Source organism: Lithobates pipiens, unplaced genomic scaffold, assembly GCF_037356315.1.
Source record: "Lithobates pipiens isolate NorthernLeopardFrog02 unplaced genomic scaffold, aLitPip1_a1.2 Scaffold_16, whole genome shotgun sequence".
NCBI lineage: Eukaryota > Metazoa > Chordata > Amphibia > Anura > Ranidae > Lithobates > Lithobates pipiens.
In genome coordinates this window covers 1,958,542-1,978,223 of record NW_027507748.1, presented here as the reverse complement: position 1 = coordinate 1,978,223, position 19,682 = coordinate 1,958,542, and the positions used below count along the sequence as shown (strand labels likewise).

General features: G+C 51.5%; 1 protein-coding gene across 1 annotated transcript in view; it reads left to right on the top strand.

Moving 5' to 3' along the window:
• The window catches only part of HSF2BP (heat shock transcription factor 2 binding protein), a 58,982-nt gene that overhangs the window by 36,440 nt on the left and 2,860 nt on the right, over positions 1–19,682 (top strand). Inside the window, exons 6-7 of the mRNA XM_077479465.1 lie at positions 4,324–4,441; positions 10,989–11,092. Of these exons, the coding sequence (XP_077335591.1) occupies positions 4,324–4,441; positions 10,989–11,092 (222 nt within the window). The remainder of the gene's footprint in view (positions 1–4,323; positions 4,442–10,988; positions 11,093–19,682) is intronic.

The following is a 19,682-nucleotide window of genomic DNA, read 5'->3' as shown; positions in this document are numbered from 1 at the left end:
ATATAAAGATCTATATAGAGGAATCAGGACCCCCTTCCTCCTGCTGGTGACCCCTTTAGTGATATAAAGATCTATATAGAGGAATCAGGACCTCCTTCCTCCTCCTGGTGACCCCTCTAGTGATATAAAGATCTATATAGAGGAATCAGGACCTCCTTCCTCCTGCCGGTGACCCCTCTAGTGATATAAAGATCTATATAGAGGAATCAGGACCCCCTTCCTCCTGCTGGTGACCCCTTTAGTGATATAAAGATCTATATAGAGGAATCAGGACCTCCTTCCTCCTCCTGGTGACCCCTCTAGTGATATAAAGATCTATATAGAGGAATCAGGACCTCCTTCCTCCTGCTGGTGACCCCTCTAGTGATATAAAGATCTATATAGAGGAATCAGGACCTCCTTCCTCCTGCCGGTGACCCCTCTAGTGATATAAAGATCTATATAGAGGAATCAGGACCTCCTTCCTCCTGCCGGTGATCCCTCTAGTGATATAAAGATCTATATAGAGGAATCAGGACCTCCTTCCTCCTGCTGGTGATCCCTCTAGTGATATAAAGATCTATATAGAGGAATCAGGACCTCCTTCCTCCTGCCGGTGACCCCTCTAGTGATATAAAGATCTATATAGAGGAATCAGGATCTCCTTCCTCCTGCCGGTGACCCCTCTAGTGATATAAAGATCTATATAGAGGAATCAGGACCTCCTTCCTCCTGCTGGTGACCCCTCTAGTGATATAAAGATCTATATAGAGGAATCAGGACCTCCTTCCTGCTGCTGGTGACCCCTCTAGTGATATAAAGATCTATATAGAGGAATCGGACCTCCTTCCTGCTGCTGGTGACCCCTCTAGTGATATAAAGATCTATATAGAGGAATCAGGATCTCCTTCCTCCTGCCGGTGATCCCTCTAGTGATATAAAGATCTATATAGAGGAATCAGGACCTCCTTCCTCCTGCCGGTGACCCCTCTAGTGATATAAAGATCTATATAGAGGAATCAGGACCTCCTTCCTCCTGCCGGTGACCCCTCTAGTGATATAAAGATCTATATAGAGGAATCAGGACCTCCTTCCTCCTGCCGGTGACTCCTCTAGTGATATAAAGATCTATATAGAGGAATCAGGACCTCCTTCCTCCTGCCGGTGACCCCTCTAGTGATATAAAGATCTATATAGAGGAATCAGGACCTCCTTCCTCCTGCCGGTGACCCCTCTAGTGATATAAAGATCTATATAGAGGAATCAGGACCTCCTTCCTCCTGCCGGTGACTCCTCTAGTGATATAAAGATCTATATAGAGGAATCAGGACCTCCTTCCTCCTGCTGGTGACCCCTCTAGTGATATAAAGATCTATATAGAGGAATCAGGACCTCCTTCCTCCTGCTGGTGACCCCTCTAGTGATATAAAGATCTATATAGAGGAATCAGGACCTCCTTCCTCCTGCTGGTGACCCCTCTAGTGATATAAAGATCTATATAGAGGAATCAGGACCTCCTTCCTCCTGCCGGTGACCCCTCTAGTGATATAAAGATCTATATAGAGGAATCAGGACCTCCTTCCTCCTGCCGGTGACCCCTCTAGTGATATAAAGATCTATATAGAGGAATCAGGACCTCCTTCCTCCTGCCGGTGACTCCTCTAGTGATATAAAGATCTATATAGAGGAATCAGGACCTCCTTCCTCCTGCTGGTGATCCCTCTAGTGATATAAAGATCTATATAGAGGAATCAGGACCTCCTTCCTCCTGCTGGTGATCCCTCTAGTGATATAAAGATCTATATAGAGGAATCAGGACCTCCTTCCTCCTGCTGGTGACCCCTCTAGTGATATAAAGATCTATATAGAGGAATCAGGATCTCCTTCCTCCTGCCGGTGATCCCTCTAGTGATATAAAGATCTATATAGAGGAATCAGGACCTCCTTCCTCCTGCTGGTGACCCCTCTAGTGATATAAAGATCTATATAGAGGAATCAGGACCTCCCGCTGGTGACCCCTCTAGTGATATAAAGATCTATATAGAGGAATCAGGATCTCCTTCCTCCTGCCGGTGACCCCTCTAGTGATATAAAGATCTATATAGAGGAATCAGGACCTCCTTCCTCCTGCCGGTGACCCCTCTAGTGATATAAAGATCTATATAGAGGAATCAGGACCTCCTTCCTCCTGCTGGTGACCCCTCTAGTGATATAAAGATCTATATAGAGGAATCAGGACCTCCCGCTGGTGACCCCTCTAGTGATATAAAGATCTATATAGAGGAATCAGGATCTCCTTCCTCCTGCCGGTGACCCCTCTAGTGATATAAAGATCTATATAGAGGAATCAGGACCTCCTTCCTCCTGCCGGTGACCCCTCTAGTGATATAAAGATCTATATAGAGGAATCAGGACCTCCTTCCTCCTCCTGGTGATCCCTCTAGTGATATAAAGATCTATATAGAGGAATCAGGACCTCCTTCCTCCCGCTGGTGATCCCTCTAGTGATATAAAGATCTATATAGAGGAATCAGGACCTCCTTCCTCCTGCCGGTGACCCCTCTAGTGATATAAAGATCTATATAGAGGAATCAGGACCTCCTTCCTCCTCCTGGTGATCCCTCTAGTGATATAAGATCTATATAGAGGAATCAGGACCTCCTTCCTCCTCCTGGTGACCCCTCTAGTGATATAAAGATCTATATAGAGGAATCAGGACCTCCTTCCTCCTCCTGGTGATCCCTCTAGTGATATAAAGATCTATATAGAGGAATCAGGACCTCCTTCCTCCTGCCGGTGACCCCTCTAGTGATATAAAGATCTATATAGAGGAATCAGGACCTCCCGCTGGTGACCCCTCTAGTGATATAAAGATCTATATAGAGGAATCAGGACCTCCTTCCTCCTGCTGGTGACCCCTCTAGTGATATAAAGATCTATATAGAGGAATCAGGACCTCCTTCCTCCTGCCGGTGACCCCTCTAGTGATATAAAGATCTATATAGAGGAATCAGGACCTCCTTCCTCCTGCTGGTGACCCCTCTAGTGATATAAAGATCTATATAGAGGAATCAGGACCTCCTTCCTCCTGCTGGTGACCCCTCTAGTGATATAAAGATCTATATAGAGGAATCAGGACCTCCTTCCTCCTGCTGGTGACCCCTCTAGTGATATAAAGATCTATATAGAGGAATCAGGACCTCCTTCCTCCTCCTGGTGACCCCTCTAGTGATATAAAGATCTATATAGAGGAATCAGGACCTCCTTCCTCCTGGTGACCCCTCTAGTGATATAAAGATCTATATAGAGGAATCGGGACCTCCTTCCTCCCGCTGGTGACCCCTCTAGTGATATAAAGATCTATATAGAGGAATCAGGACCTCCTTCCTCCTGCCGGTGACCCCTCTAGTGATATAAAGATCTATATAGAGGAATCAGGACCTCCTTCCTCCTGCCGGTGACCCCTCTAGTGATATAAAGATCTATATAGAGGAATCAGGACCTCCTTCCTCCTGCCGGTGACCCCTTTAGTGATATGAATAATATGACAGATCTACGTTTCAGTTTATTTGGGGTTGTGCCATGGGTTTGTGTTTTCCGGTGACTCTGCGGTGCCGTCAGTTGCACATTCCCTCTGTGTGTTGTCTCAGGAAAAGCTCAGAGCCTCGTAGATCCTTCCATGCTGTGTGAATCCTGGAGAGGTTCCAGGGAACGTCAGACCATATGATGCATACGATGGTTCCCGGGAGGTGACGCCATTCACTGGAAAGATGAATAGATTGCTCAGGAGATGAACAGCATGACTTGACCCTTTGTATCCCGGCCAGTAGGTTTTGTATTTCCTGACACCGGCCAGTCACAATCAGAGTCTCTATAGATCACTGATTTTGTTGGCATGCACTGTGAGATCATTACATCTTCCAACTGCTGCACACAGACAGTTAGAGTCTATGTATAACCACAACTTTTTTTATTTGTTTTGGATGGAGTGGTGAATAATTAGAACCCCTCTTAGGATTTTATTACAAGGGAAGATTGGCCCTTTTTATTTGTCCTGGTGTCACTGAGACAGGCGGTGATGGGAAATGTCACAGTTGTCACCAGAACAGGAATAAAGGGGAAATCTTCTAATGGGGACAGTTGTTCCAGTGACAACTGACTAACATGAGGGTTCCTAGCAGTGTGGAGATGTTTTCTCTCACTTCCTGTTGGGTTTCTGAGTCAGGAAGTGAAGAGAAATCCTCCAATGGGGACACAGATGACAAAAGCTAAACAGGTCACCTAACTAACTCCTAAATGGTGCCCTGATTCCTTCTGATTATCTCCTCTATGGTTTCCTCACAGATGTGGCAGCTGTGCCCTGTGGTCGGGATTTCCTCATATCGTCATGTAGAGAGCTGATGGAAAGCTGGATTCACATTCTCAGGAAGATCAGACTGGGGACATGTAACCGTCTGAGAGTGTGAGCTGTGCATGGAGTGATGGATGGATGAATGGGTGGACAAAGGGAGGGATGGACAAAGGGATGTATGAATGGATTATTGGACAGAGGGATGGATGGACAAAGGGATGCATAAATATATTGATGGATGGAGGGATGAATGGGTGGAATGATGGAGGGATGTTTGAATAGATGGACAAAGGGAGGCATGGATGTATATGATCAGAGAAGATCAGAGAAATGGATGTATGGAGGGCAGGGTGGGTATATGAGCAGAGGATGGGATGGATAGATGGATGACCAACGGAAGAGCTGGACAGAGAGAGATGGATGGAAGAATGGATATGCACAGGGGTGAATGGATGGACAGAGGTGAGTAGATAAATGGGCAGAGTGAGGAAGGGATAGGCAGAAGGGGGATGATGCATGGATGGGCAGAGAAAAGCATTGGTGGTTGGAAGGATGGTTAGATGGCAGGATGGATGGACAGAGTGAGGCTTGTATGGGCACAGGGGGGTGGATGGGTAGAGTAAGGAAGGGATGGGTGGGGAGAGGCATGAATGAGAAGAGGAAGGGATTGATGGATGGGAGGTTGGGTAGATGGGAGGATGGATGGATGGGGGTGGGGTAGATGGGAGGATGGATGGATGGGGGTGGGGTAGATGGGAGGATGGATGGATGGGAGGTTGGGTAGATGGGAGGATTGATGGATGGGAGGTTGGGTAGATGGGAGGATGGATGGATGGGGGGGTGGGGTAGATGGGAGGATGGATGGGTGGGAGGTGGGGTAGATGGGAGGATGGATGGGTGGGAGGTTGGGTAGATGGGAGGATGGATGGATGAGAGGTTGGGTAGATGAGAGGATGGATGGATGGGAGGTTGGGTAGATGGGAGGATGGATGGGTGGGAGGTTGGGTAGATGGGAGGATGGATGGATGGGGGGGTGGGGTAGATGGGAGGATGGATGGGTGGGAGGTTGGGTAGATGGGAGGATGGATGGGTGGGAGGTTGGGTAGATGGGAGGATGGATGGATGGGGGTGGGGTAGATGGGAGGATGGATGGGTGGGAGGTTGGGTAGATGGGAGGATGGATGGATGGGAGGTTGGGTAGATGGGAGGATGGATGGATGGGAGGTTGGGTAGATGGGAGGATGGATGGATGGGGGTGGGGTAGATGGGAGGATGGATGGGTGGGAGGTTGGGTAGATGGGAGGATGGATGATTGGGAGGTTGGGTAGATGGGAGGATGGATGGATGGGAGGTTGGGTAGATGGGAGGATGGATGGGTGGGAGGTTGGGTAGATGGGAGGGAGGGTGGATGGATGGATAGGGGGTGGTGTAGATGGGAGGGTGGATGGATGGGTGAGGGGTGGGGTAAGGATGGACAGATGGGTGAAGATTAATGGATGGGCAGAGCATGATACTGACATAGAGGAAAGGATGGCTGGGCAGAGGAGGGCTGAATAGATGAATGGGTGGAGGAATGGATAGACAGAGAGTGAGATGGACACAGAGGGAGGAATGGATGGATCATGGATGGTCAAAGTGGTCTCCTATAGATGTATGGAAGAAGGGAAGGATAAATGGAGGGAGGGAGGGAGGGATTAATGAAGGTATGGAGGGAGGTATTGATGAGGGTAGGGATTGATGAAGGTAGGGAGGGCTGAAAGTAGGGGATGAACGGATGGAGGGATGAAGGTAGGGAGGGAGGAATGGATGGATGAAGGTAGTGATAGATGAAAGGAGGGAGGGATGGATGGATGAATATAGGGATCTATAAAGGTAGGGATTGATGAATGGAGGGAGGGAGGGATGAATGGAGGGAGGGAGGGGTGGATGAAGGGAGGGATAGATGAATGGAGGGAGGGATGAATGAAGGTAGGGAATGATGAATGGAGGAAGGGATGGATGAAGATAGGGATGGATGAAGGTAGGGATGGATGAATGGAGGGAGGGATGGATGAAGGTAGGGATGGATGAATGGAGGGAGGGATGGATGAATGGAGGGATAGATGAATGGAGGGAGGGATGGATGAGGGTAGGGATTGATGAATGGAGGGAGGGATGGATGAAGGTAGGGATGGATGGAGGGAGGGATGGATGAATGGAGGTATGAAGATAGGGATGGATGAATGGAGGGAGGGATGGATGAATGGGGGGAGGGAGGGATAAAGGGAGGGATGGATGGATGAATGTATTGATGGATGGATGTATTGATGGATGGACAGACGGATGGAGGGAGGGATGGATGGAGGGAGGGAGGGATGGATCGACAGAAGGAGGGATGGATGGATGGAGGGATGGGTGGATGGCTGGACAGAAGGATGGAGGGAGGGATTGATGGAAAGAAGGATGGATAGACAGAAGGATGGAGGGAGGGATGGATGGACAGAAGGATGGAGGGAGGGATGGATGGACAGAAGGATGGAGGGAGGGATGGATGGACAGAAGGATGGGTGGAGGGATGGATGTATGGACAGAAGGATGGAGGGAGGGAGGGATGGACAGATGGATGGAGGGCGGGATGGATGGATGGAGGGAGGGATGGGTGGATGGCTGGACAGAAGGATGGAGGGAGGGATTGATGGACAGATGGAGGGATGGAAGGACAGAAGGATGGAGGGAGGGAGGGATGGATCGACAGATGGATAGAAGGATGGGTGGAGGGATGGATGGACAGATGGATGGAGGGAGGGGTGGATGGACAGAAGGATGGGTGGAGGGATGGATGGACAGATGGATGGATGGAGGGAGGGATGGACAGAAGGATGGGTGGAGGGATGGATGGCTGGACAGATGGATGGAGGGAGGGATGGATGGACAGAAGGATGGGTGGAGAGATGGATGGATGGATGGATGGAGGGAGGGATGGACAGATGGATGGAGGGAGGGATGGATGGATGGACGGACGGATGGATGGAGGGAGGGATGGATGGAGGTATGGATGGACAAATGGAGGGAGGGATGGATAGATGGATGGAGGGAGGGATGGATGGATGGACAGATGAATGGAGGGAGGGATGGAGACATGGATGGAGGGAGGGATGGATGGAGGTATAGATGGACAAATGGAGGGAGGGAGGGATGGATGGAGGGAGGGATGAAGGTAGTGAGAGATGGCTGAAGGTAGGGAGGGATGAATGAAGGTAGGGATCTATAAAGGTAGGGAGGGATGGATGGAGGGAGGGATGGATGGAGGGAGGGATGAATGGAGGGAGGGATGGATGGAGTAAGGGATGGATGGATGGAGGGAGGGATGGATGGAGAGAGGGAGGGAGGGATGGATGGAGAGAGGGATGGAGGGAGGGATGGATGGAGAGAGGGAGGGAGGGATGGATGGAGAGAGGGAGGGAGGGATGGATGGAGAGAGGGATGGAGGGAGGGATGGATGGAGAGAGGGAGGGAGGGATGGATGGAGAGAGGGATGGAGGGAGGGATGGAGGGAGGGATGGATGGAGTAAGGGATGGAGGGATGGATGGAGGGAGGGATGGATGGAGGAAGGGAGGGATGGATGGAGTAAGGGATGGATGAATGGAGGGAGGGATGGATGGAGGGAGGGAGGGATGGATGGATGGAGTAAGGGATGGATGAATGGAGGGAGGGATGAATGAATGGAGGGAGGGATGGATGGATGGAGGGAGGGATGGATGGAGTAAGGGATGGATGGATGGATGGATGGAGGGAGGGAGGGATGGATGGAGTAAGGGATGGATGGATGGAGGGATGGATAGATGGATGGAGGGATGGATAGATGGAGGGAGGGATGGGTGGAGGGAGGGATGGAGGGAGGGAGGGATGGATGGAGGGATGGATGGATGGAGGGAGGGATGAATGGAGGGAGGGAGGGATGGATGGAGGGATGGATGGATGGAGGGAGGGGTGAATGGAGGGAGGGAGGGAGGGATGGATGGAGGGAGGGATGGAGGGAGGGATGGATGGAGAGAGGGAGGGATGGATGGAGAGAGGGATGGAGGGAGGGATGGATGGAGAGAGGGAGGGAGGGATGGATGGAGAGAGGAATGGAGGGAGGGATGGAGGGAGGGATGGATGGAGTAAGGGATGGAGGGATGGATGGAGGGAGGGATGGATGGAGGGAGGGAGGGATGGATGGAGTAAGGGATGGATGAATGGAGGGAGGGATGGATGGAGCGAGGGAGGGATGGATGGATGGAGTAAGGGATGGATGAATGGAGGGAGGGATGGATGGAGGGAGGGAGGGATGGATGGAGAGAGGGATGGAGGGAGGGATGGATGGAGAGAGGGAGGGAGGGATGGATGGAGAGAGGGATGGAGGGAGGGATGGAGGGAGGGATGGATGGAGTAAGGGATGGAGGGATGGATGGAGGGAGGGATGGATGGAGGGAGGGAGGGATGGATGGAGTAAGGGATGGATGAATGGAGGGAGGGATGGATGGAGGGAGGGAGGGATGGATGGAGGGAGGGATGGATGGAGGGAGGGAGGGATGGATGGAGTAAGGGATGGATGAATGGAGGGAGGGATGAATGAATGGAGGGAGGGATGGATGGATGGAGGGAGGGAGGGATTGATGGAGTAAGGGATGGATGGATGGAGGGATGGATAGAGGGAGGGATGGATGGAGTAAGGGATGGATGAATGCAGGGAGGGATGGATGGAGTAAGGGATGGATGGATGGAGGGAGGGATGGGTGGAGGGAGGGATGGATGGAGAGAGGGAGGGAGGGATGGATGGAGGGATGGATGGATGGAGGGAGGGATGAATGGAGGGAGGGAGGGATGGATGGAGGGATGGATGGATGGAGGGAGGGATGAATGGAGGGAGGGAGGGAGGGATGGATGGAGGGATGGATGGAGGGAGGGATGGAGGGAGGGAGGGATGGATGGATGGAGTAAGGGATGGATGAATGGAGGGAGGGATGAATGAATGGAGGGAGGGATGGATGGATGGAGGGAGGGAGGGAGGGATGGATGGAGTAAGGGATGGATGGATGGAGGGATGGATAGAGGGAGGGAGGGATGGATGGAGTAAGGGATGGATGAATGCAGGGAGGGATGGATGGAGTAAGGGATGGATGGATGGAGGGAAGGATGGGTGGAGGGAGGGATGGATGGAGAGAGGGAGGGAGGGATGGATGGAGGGATGGATGGATGGAGGGAGGCATGAATGGAGGGAGGGATGGATGGAGGGATGGATGGATGGAGGGAGGGATGAATGGAGGGAGGGAGGGAGGGATGGATGGAGGGAGGGATGGAGGGAGGGATGGATGGATGGAGTAAGGGATGGATGAATGGAGGGATGGATGGAGGGAGGGAGGGATGGATGGATGGAGTAAGGGATGGATGAATGGAGGGAGGGATGAATGAATGGAGGGAGGGATGGATGGATGGAGGGAGGGATGGATGGAGTAAGGGATGGAGGGATGGATAGAGGGAGGGAGGGATGGATGGAGTAAGGGATGGATGAATGCAGGGAGGGATGGATGGAGTAAGGGATGGATGGATGGATGGAGGGAGGGATGGGTGGAGGGAGGGATGGATGGATGGAGAGAGGGAGGGAGAGATGGATGGAGGGATGGATGGATGGAGGGAGGGATGAATGGAGGGAGGGAGGGAGGGATGGATGGAGGGATGGATGGATGGAGGGAGGGATGAATGGAGGGAGGGAGGGATGGATGGAGGGAGGGAGGGATGGATGGATGGAGTAAGGGATGGATGAATGGAGGGAGGGATGGATGGAGGGAGGGAGGGATGGATGGATGGAGTAAGGGATGGATGAATGGAGGGAGGGATGAATGAATGGAGGGAGGGATGGATGGATGGAGGGAGGGAGGGATGGATGGAGTAAGGGATGGATGGATGGAGGGATGGATAGAGGGAGGGAGGGATGGATGGAGTAAGGGATGGATGAATGCAGGGAGGGATGGATGGAGTAAGGGATGGATGGATGGAGGGAGGGATGGATGGAGAGAGGGAGGGAGGGATGGATGGAGGGATGGATGGATGGAGGGAGGGATGAATGGACGGAGGGATGGATGGAGGGATGGATGGATGGAGGGAGGGAGGGATGGATGGAGGGAGGATGAATGGAGGGAGGGAGGGATGGATGGAGGGAGGGAGGGATGGATGGAGGGAGGGATGAATGGAGGGAGGGAGGGATGGATGGAGGGATGGATGGAGGGATGGATGGATGGAGGGAGGGATGGATGGAGGGATGGATGGAGGGAGGGAGGGATGGATGGAGGGAGGGATGAATGGAGGGAGGGATGGATGGAGGGATGGATGGAGGGATGGATGGATGGAGGGAGGGATGGATGGATGGAGGGAGGGATGGATGGATGGAGGGAGGGATGGATGGAGGGAGGGATGGATGGATGGAGGGAGGGATGGATGGAGGGAGGGATGGATGGATGGAGGGAGGGATGGATGGATGGAGGGAGGGATGGATGGATGGAGGGAGGGATGGATGGAGGGAGGGATGGATGGATGGAGGGAGGGATGGATGGAGGGAGGGAGGGATGGATGGAGGGAGGGATGGATGGAGGGAGGGATGGATGGAAAATTATGAATTTATTTTCTCTCTCCTGGCAGTCTCATACTGAAGTCTCTGTACAACGTCTCTATTAATCAGAGCGCCCTCCAGTGGATGAGTCAGGTAACGGGATTCCTCTGTGATGTGCGGAGGCTCCTGATTGGTGAGTCACACTTCTGGGGGGGGATGGGGGGTGGACAGGGGGGTTGGGGGGAGGAGGGGGGTGCCGTCAGCCAGGATCTCGTTATTTTCATCACTGGCTGTAATGCTGATACTGAGGGGAAGTATAAATGGGGACACACTGGGGGGGGATTTACTAAGACTGAGAGGGCAAAGTCTGGTGCAGCTCTGCATATAAGCCAATCAGCTTCCAGGTTTTATTGTCAAAGCTTCATTGAAGAAGCTGAAGGTAGAATTTGATTGGCTGCCATGCTCATCTGCACCAGATTCTGCACTCTCCAGTTGTAATAAATCTGCCCCAAAGTGGTACATAATAAATGTTACTGAACAAATATGTGCCTTTGCTTGGGATAACCTCCGCCCGTTAACCACGCAAATAAAAGGCGCTTAGCATTAAAAAATATGCTTTCTACCTGGGAGTTGTGGAATTTAAGCAGCTGTTCTAAAAGGTATTAAATCAATAAAACCGCTAAAAGGTATTAAATCAATAAAACCACTAAAAAACATTAAACAAAAATCTGCGAGGTGGATGGATAAATCAATTCACCCGTAGAAAAAACAGCGCATAATATTCAAATAAAAGAAAAGAAATAATATACAAATTGCGCTAGTGCAACCTATTGTTCTATGGAAAGAATATTTCTATCTTCCCAAATGTAACCATACAATCACAATATTGTCCATGAACACTGTCCATATATCTAAATTGTACTGAGTACTTAGGATAGTTTCAGGAAACGAATTGAAACAGTATGTCTATTTCAGTCCATCCACAGACAATAAAATTAATAGCCAAAACAAAAATAGAATGTCCTGGTATAAATCCAGAGGAGTGTACGATGCAATCCTCCCTTAATATGAAAAAACAGTGGTCACGAATTTGCTGGGGTACAATCTCAAGACTGGGGTGACCCCCCCTTAGTAATGCTCTTACCAGATATGCCTGGTTACATAGGCTCTTCGAAAATGCTCCTCATCCGCTCGATTTCATCCGGTTCGTCTGCACTAGGTAATACACGGTCGGATGTGCTTAGATACGCGGGCTCTCAGATGTTCCTCATCGGCTGGATCCCATCCACTGCATACACGATCGGATGTGCTTGGTTACACGGGATCTCAGATGTTACTCATCGGCTGGATCCCATCCACTGCATAAGTGCCGGGTGATTCAAGATCTCCGAAAGAAGCAATTACGGGAAACAAACATAGCGTAATACTGTCTTATGAAAACACAATTTATTTAAATAAAAATGTTGCACTCACACAAAGTTAATTCTTTAAAGCATTGGTTCACTCAGCGTGCATAGTTCTTAATCACAGTCTCAGGGGAAATAATAGCATCAGCCGCTAATGGCCGTCACCACTTAGTAGTTCACGGTTAAAGCTGTGCGACTCTTCCTCCCTCCTGTCAGTTCCTCTATGCTGCGAACGTGTGCTACCACCCTGACGCGTTTCGTCGTATTGACCTCATCCTCAGATGATGTCAATACGACGAAACGCGTCAGGGTGGTAGCACACGTTCGCAGCATAGAGGAACTGACAGGAGGGAGGAAGAGTCGCACAGCTTTAACCGTGAACTACTAAGTGGTGACGGCCATTAGCGGCTGATGCTATTATTTCCCCTGAGACTGTGATTAAGAACTATGCACGCTGAGTGAACCAATGCTTTAAAGAATTAACTTTGTGTGAGTGCAACATTTTTATTTAAATAAATTGTGTTTTCATAAGACAGTATTACGCTATGTTTGTTTCCCGTAATTGCTTCTTTCGGAGATCTTGAATCACCCGGCACTTATGCAGTGGATGGGATCCAGCCGATGAGTAACATCTGAGATCCCGTGTAACCAAGCACATCCGATCGTGTATGCAGTGGATGGGATCCAGCCGATGAGGAACATCTGAGAGCCCGCGTATCTAAGCACATCCGACCGTGTATTACCTAGTGCAGACGAACCGGATGAAATCGAGCGGATGAGGAGCATTTTCGAAGAGCCTATGTAACCAGGCATATCTGGTAAGAGCATTACTAAGGGGGGGTCACCCCAGTCTTGAGATTGTACCCCAGCAAATTCGTGACCACTGTTTTTTCATATTAAGGGAGGATTGCATCGTACACTCCTCTTGATTTATACCAGGACATTCTATTTTTGTTTTGGCTATTAATTTTATTGTCTGTGGATGGACTGAAATAGACATACTGTTTCAATTCGTTTCCTGAAACTATCCTAAGTACTCAGTACAATTTAGATATATGGACAGTGTTCATGGACAATATTGTGATTGTATGGTTACATTTGGGAAGATAGAAATATTCTTTCCATAGAACAATAGGTTGCACTAGCGCAATTTGAATATTATTTCTTTTCTTTTATTTGAATATTATGCGCTGTTTTTTCTACGGGTGAATTGATTTATCCATCCACCTCGCAGATTTTTGTTTAATAAATGTTACTATTGACAGAAACAGCGCTGAATGAGGATTGGCCCTTCTGCATCAATACTATAACCTCAGGTGGGAGGAGTCTCCCCATCGGTCATTAGGAGCTCCTCCCACCACATTAAAGGACCAATAGGAAAGTATTAGGAATGTTACATGCAAGGAATGGGAACCCACAGTCACAACCTTCAAAGGGGCAGAGGTTCAATCCACGCAGCAAGGACCAGTGTCCATAGAACCAGGTGAGGTCAGTCCAGGCAGCAAGGACCAGTGTCCATAGAACCAGGTGAGGTCAGTCCAGGCAGCAAGGACCAGTGTCCATAGAACCAGGTGAGGTCAGTCCAGGCAGCAAGGACCAGTGTCCATAGAACCAGGTGAGGTCAGTCCAGGCAGCAAGGACCAGTGTCCACAGAACCAGGTGAGATCAGTCCAGGCAGCAAGGACCAGTGTCCATAGAACCAGGTGAGGTCAGTCCAGACAGCAAGGACCAGTGTCCATAGAACCAGGTGAGATCAGTCCAGGCAGCAAGGACCAGTTTCCTTAGAACCAGGTGAGGTCAGTCCAGGCAGCAAGGACCTATGTCCATAGAACCAGGTGAGGTCAGTCCAGGCAGCAAGGACCAGTGTCCATAGAACCAGGTGAGGTCAGTCCAGGCAGCAAGGACCAGTGTCCATAGAACCAGGTGAGGTCAGTCCAGGCAGCAAGGACCAGTGTCCATAGAACCAGGTGAGGTCAGTCCAGGCAGCAAGGACCAGTGTCTATAGAACCAGGTGAGGTCAGTCCAGGCAGTAAGGACCAGTGTCCATAGAAACAGGTGAGGTCAGTCCAGGCAGCAAGGACCAGTGTCCATAGAACCAGGTGAGGTCAGTCCAGGCAGCAAGGACCAGTGTCCATAGAACCAGGTGAGGTCAGTCCAGGCAGCAAGGACCAGTGTCTATAGAACCAGGTGAGGTCAGTCCAGGCAGCAAGGACCAATGTCCATAGAACCAGGTGAGGTCAGTCCAGGCAGCAAGGACCAGTGTCCATAGAACCAGGTGAGGTCAGTCCAGACAGCAAGGACCAGTGTCCATAGAACCAGGTGAGGTCAGTCCAGGCAGTAAGGACCAGTGTCCATAGAACCAGGTGAGGTCAGTCCAGACAGCAAGGACCAGTGTCCATAGAACCAGGTGAGGTCAGTCCAGGCAGCAAGGACCAGTGTCCACAGAACCAGGTGAGGTCAGTCCAGGCAGCAAGGACCAGTGTCCACAGAACCAGGTGAGGTCAGTCCAGGCAGCAAGGACCAGTGTCCATAGAACCAGGTGAGGTCAGTCCAGGCAGCAAGGACCAGTGTCCATAGAACCAGGTGAGGTCAGTCCAGGCAGCAAGGACCAGTGTCCATAGAACCAGGTGAGGTCAGTCCAGGCAGCAAGGACCAGTGTCCATAGAACCAGGTGAGGTCAGTGCAGGCAGCAAGGACCAGTGTCCACAGAACCAAGTGAGGTCAGTCCAGGCAGCAAGGACCAGTGTCCACAGAACCAGGTGAGGTCAGTCCAGGCAGCAAGGACCAATGTCCACAGAACCAGGTGAGGTCAGTCCAGGCAGCAAGGATCAATGTCCATAGAACCAGGTGAGGTCAGTCCAGGCAGCAAGGACCAGTGTCCATAGAACCAGATGAGGTCAGTCCAGGCAGCAAGGATCAATGTCCATAGAACCAGGTGAGGTCAGTCCAGGCAGCAAGGACCAGTGACCATAGAACCAGGTGAGGTCAGTCCAGGCAGCAAGGACCAGTGTCCATAGAACCAGGTGAGGTCAGTCCAGGCAGCAAGGACCAGTGTCCACAGAACCAGGTGAGATCAGTCCAGGCAGCAAGGACCAATGTCCATAGAACCAGGTGAGGTCAGTCCAGGCAGCAAGGACCAGTGTCCATAGAACCAGGTGAGGTCAGTCCAGGCAGCAAGGACCAGTGTCTATAGAACCAGGTGAGGTCAGTCCAGGCAGCAAGGACCAATGTCCATAGAACCAGGTGAGGTCAGTCCAGGCAGTAAGGACCAGTGTCCACAGAACCAGGTGAGGTCAGTCCAGGCAGCAAGGACCAGTGTCCACAGAACCAGGTGAGGTCAGTCCAGGCAGCAAGGACCAGTGTCCATAGAACCAGGTGAGGTCAGTCCAGGCAGCAAGGACCAGTGTCCACAGAACCAGGTGAGGTCAGTCCAGGCAGTAAGGACCAGTGTCCATAGAACCAGGTGAGGTCAGTCCAGGCAGTAAGGACCAGTGTCCATAGAACCAGGTGAGGTCAGTCCAGGCAGCAAGGATCAGTGTCCATAGAACCAGGTGAGGTCAGTCCAGGCAGCAAGGACCAGTTTCCTTAGAACCAGGTGAGGTCAGTCCAGGCAGCAAAGACCAATGTCCACAGAACCAGGTGAGGTCAGTCCAGGCAGCAAGGACCAGTGTCCATAGAACCAGGTGAGGTCAGTCCAGGCAGCAAGGATCAATGTCCATAGAACCAGGTGAGGTCAGTCCAGGCAGCAAGGACCATTGTCCACAGAACCAGGTGAGATCAGTCCAGGCAGCAAGGACCAGTTTCCTTAAAAGCAGGTGAGGTCAGTCCAGGCAGCAAGGACCAATGTCCATAGAACCAGGTGAGGTCAGTCCAGGCAGCAAGGACCAGTGTCCACAGAACCAGGTGAGGTCAGTCCAGGCAGTAAGGACCAGTGTCCATAGAACCAGGTGAGGTCAGTCCAGGCAGTAAGGACCAGTGTCCATAGAACCAGTTGAGGTCAGTCCAGGCAGCAAGGATCAGTGTCCATAGAACCAGGTGAGGTCAGTCCAGGCAGCAAGGACCAGTGTCCACAGAACCAGGTGAGATCAGTCCAGGCAGCAAGGACCAGTTTCCTTAGAACCAGGTGAGGTCAGTCCAGGCAGCAAAGACCAATGTCCACAGAACCCGGTGAGGTCATTCCAGGCAGCAAGGACCAGTGTCCATAGAACCAGGTGAGGTCAGTCCAGGCAGCAAGGACCAGTGTCCATAGAACCAGGTGAGGTCAGTCCAGGCAGCAAGGACCAATGTCTATAGAACCAGGTGAGGTCAGTCCAGGCAGTAAGGACCAGTGTCCATAGAACCAGGTGAGGTCAGTCCAGGTAGCAAGGACCAGTGTCCATAGAACCAGGTGAGGTCAGTCCAGGCAGCAAGGACCAGTGTCCACAGAACCAGGTGAGGTCAGTCCAGGCAGCAAGGACCAGTGTCCATAGAACCAGGTGAGGTCAGTCCAGGCAGCAAGGACCAGTGTCCATAGAACCAGGTGAGGTCAGTCCAGGCAGCAAGGACCAGTGTCCACAGAACCAGGTGAGGTCAGTCCAGGCAGCAAGGACCAGTGTCCACAGAACCAGGTGAGGTCAGTCCAGGCAGCAAGGACCAGTGTCCATAGAACCAGGTGAGGTCAGTCCAGGCAGCAAGGACCAGTGTCCACAGAACCAGGTGAGGTCAGTCCAGGCAGCAAGGACCAGTGTCCATAGAACCAGGTGAGGTCAGTCCAGGCAGCAAGGACCAATGTCCACAGAACCAGGTTAGGTCAGTCCAGGCAGCAAGGACCAATGTCCATAGAACCAGGTGAAGTCACCCCCGGATACTAATAAAGAACCCGCACTCTGTGGCCTCCTAGATGGGCGTGTCTGAGGAATGGAATGTCCCAGGTTGTGATACTCCACAGCAATCAGAATCCTCCTGTCATTTTCTCATGGAGAGGAATGTGATTGGTTGAAGCTCTGATGACATCATGGCCCTGGTGGACCATGTCACCTACAATACCCGGTCACTGTGCTGTGCGAACAAATGCAAAGGTGCCCATTGTCATTAGATTGCCAACATCCAGTCTGCAGACGATTGGCATACCATTCCTGGGCAGATGTACCCAGCACAGGATTCCAATGGCTGGTTGGATTTTCCCAGAAAATCTTCATTATCTGCCCCTGGAGGGTAACTACACGTCTGCCTTCTGCCCTCTCCCAGGGTTACAGACATGGGGTGGGAGGACATTCTCCTATCACACATGGTGCTCTGATGGCATGGATTGAGACTGCAGGGTGCAGGTTGTATGGTTAGATGATGAACACAGGTTACCGGGTGCTGGACAGGGATAATGGGGTGTTGGACAGGCATAACGGGGTGCTGGACAGGGATAATGGGGTGTTGGGTGGCACCTGTCATACATGTCCGCCATCTTCTGTCTCCATGTCAGGGTAGCACCCGTCATATATGTCCTCCATCTTCTGTCTCCATGTCAGGGTGGCACCTGTCATACATGTCCCCCATCTTCTGTCTCCATGTTAGGGTGGCACCCGTCATACATGTCTTCCATCCTCTGTCTCCATGTCAGGGTGGCACCTGTCATACATGTCCGCCATCTTCTGTCTCCATGTCAGGGTGGCACCTGTCATACATGTCCGCCATCTTCTGTCTCTATGTCAGGGTGGCACCTGTCATACATGTCCTCCATCCTCTGTCTCCATGTCAGGGTGGCACCTGTCATACATGTCCTCCATCTTCTGTCTCCATGTCAGGGTGGCACCTGTCATACATGTCCGCCATCTTCTGTCTCCATGTCAGGGTGGCACCTGTCATACATGTCCTCCATCCTCTGTCTCCATGTACGGGTGGCACCCATCATACATTTCTTCCATCCTCTGTCTCCTTGTCAGGGTGGCACCTGTCATACATGTCCGCCATCTTCTGTCTCCATGTCAGGGTGGCACCCGTCATACATGTCCTCCATCTTCTGTCTCCATGTCACGGTGGCACCCATCATACATGTCTTCCATCCTCTGTCTCCATGTCAGGGTGGCACCCGTCATACATGTCCCCCATCTTCTGTCTTCATGTCAGGGTGGCACCTGTCATACATGTCCCCCATCTTCTGTCTTCATGTCAGGGTGGCACCTGTCATACATGTCCGCCATCTTATGTCTCCATGTCAGGGTGGCACCCGTCATACATGTCCCCCATCTTCTGTCTTCATGTCAGGGTGGCACCTGTCATACATGTCCGCCATCTTCTGTCTCCATGTCAGGGTGGCACCCGTCATACATGTCCCCCATCTTCTGTCTTCATGTCAGGGTGGCACCTGTCATACATGTCCCCCATCTTCTGTCTTCATGTCAGGGTGGCACCTGTCATACATGTCCGCCATCTTATGTCTCCATGTCAGGGTGGCACCCGTCATACATGTCCCCCATCTTCTGTCTTCATGTCAGGGTGGCACCTGTCATACATGTCCGCCATCTTATGTCTCCATGTCAGGGTGGCACCCGTCATACATGTCCCCCATCTTCTGTCTTCATGTCAGGGTGGCACCTGTCATACATGTCCGCCATCTTCTGTCTCCATGTCAGGGTGGCACCCGTCATACATGTCCCCCATCTTCTGTCTCCATGTCAGGGTGGCACCTGTCTTACATGTCTGCCATCTTCTGTCTCCATGTCAGGGTGGCACCCGTCATACATGTCCCCCATCTTCTGTCTCCATGTCAGGGTGGCACCCGTCATACATGTTCCCAATCTTATGTCTCCATGTCAGGGTGGCACCCGTCATACATGTCCCCCATCTTCTGTCTTCATGTCAGGGTGGCACCTGTCATACATGTCCGCCATCTTCTGTCTCCATGTCAGGGTGGCACCCGTCATACATGTCCCCCATCTTCTGTCTTCATGTCAGGGTGGCACCTGTCATACATGTCCCCCATCTTCTGTCTTCATGTCAGGGTGGCACCTGTCATACATGTCCGCCATCTTATGTCTCCATGTCAGGGTGGCACCCGTCATACATGTCCCCCATCTTCTGTCTTCATGTCAGGGTGGCACCTGTCATACATGTCCGCCATCTTCTGTCTCCATGTCAGGGTGGCACCCGTCATACATGTTCCCAATCTTCTGTCTCCATGTCAGGGTGGCACCCGTCATACATGTTCCCAATCTTCTGTCTCCATGTCAGGGTGGCACCTGTCATACATGTCCGCCATCTTCTGTCTCCATGTCAGGGTGGCACCCGTCATACATGTCCCCCATCTTCTGTCTCCATGTCAGGGTGGCACCTGTCTTACATGTCTGCCATCTTCTGTCTCCATGTCAGGGTGGCACCCGTCATACATGTCCCCCATCTTCTGTC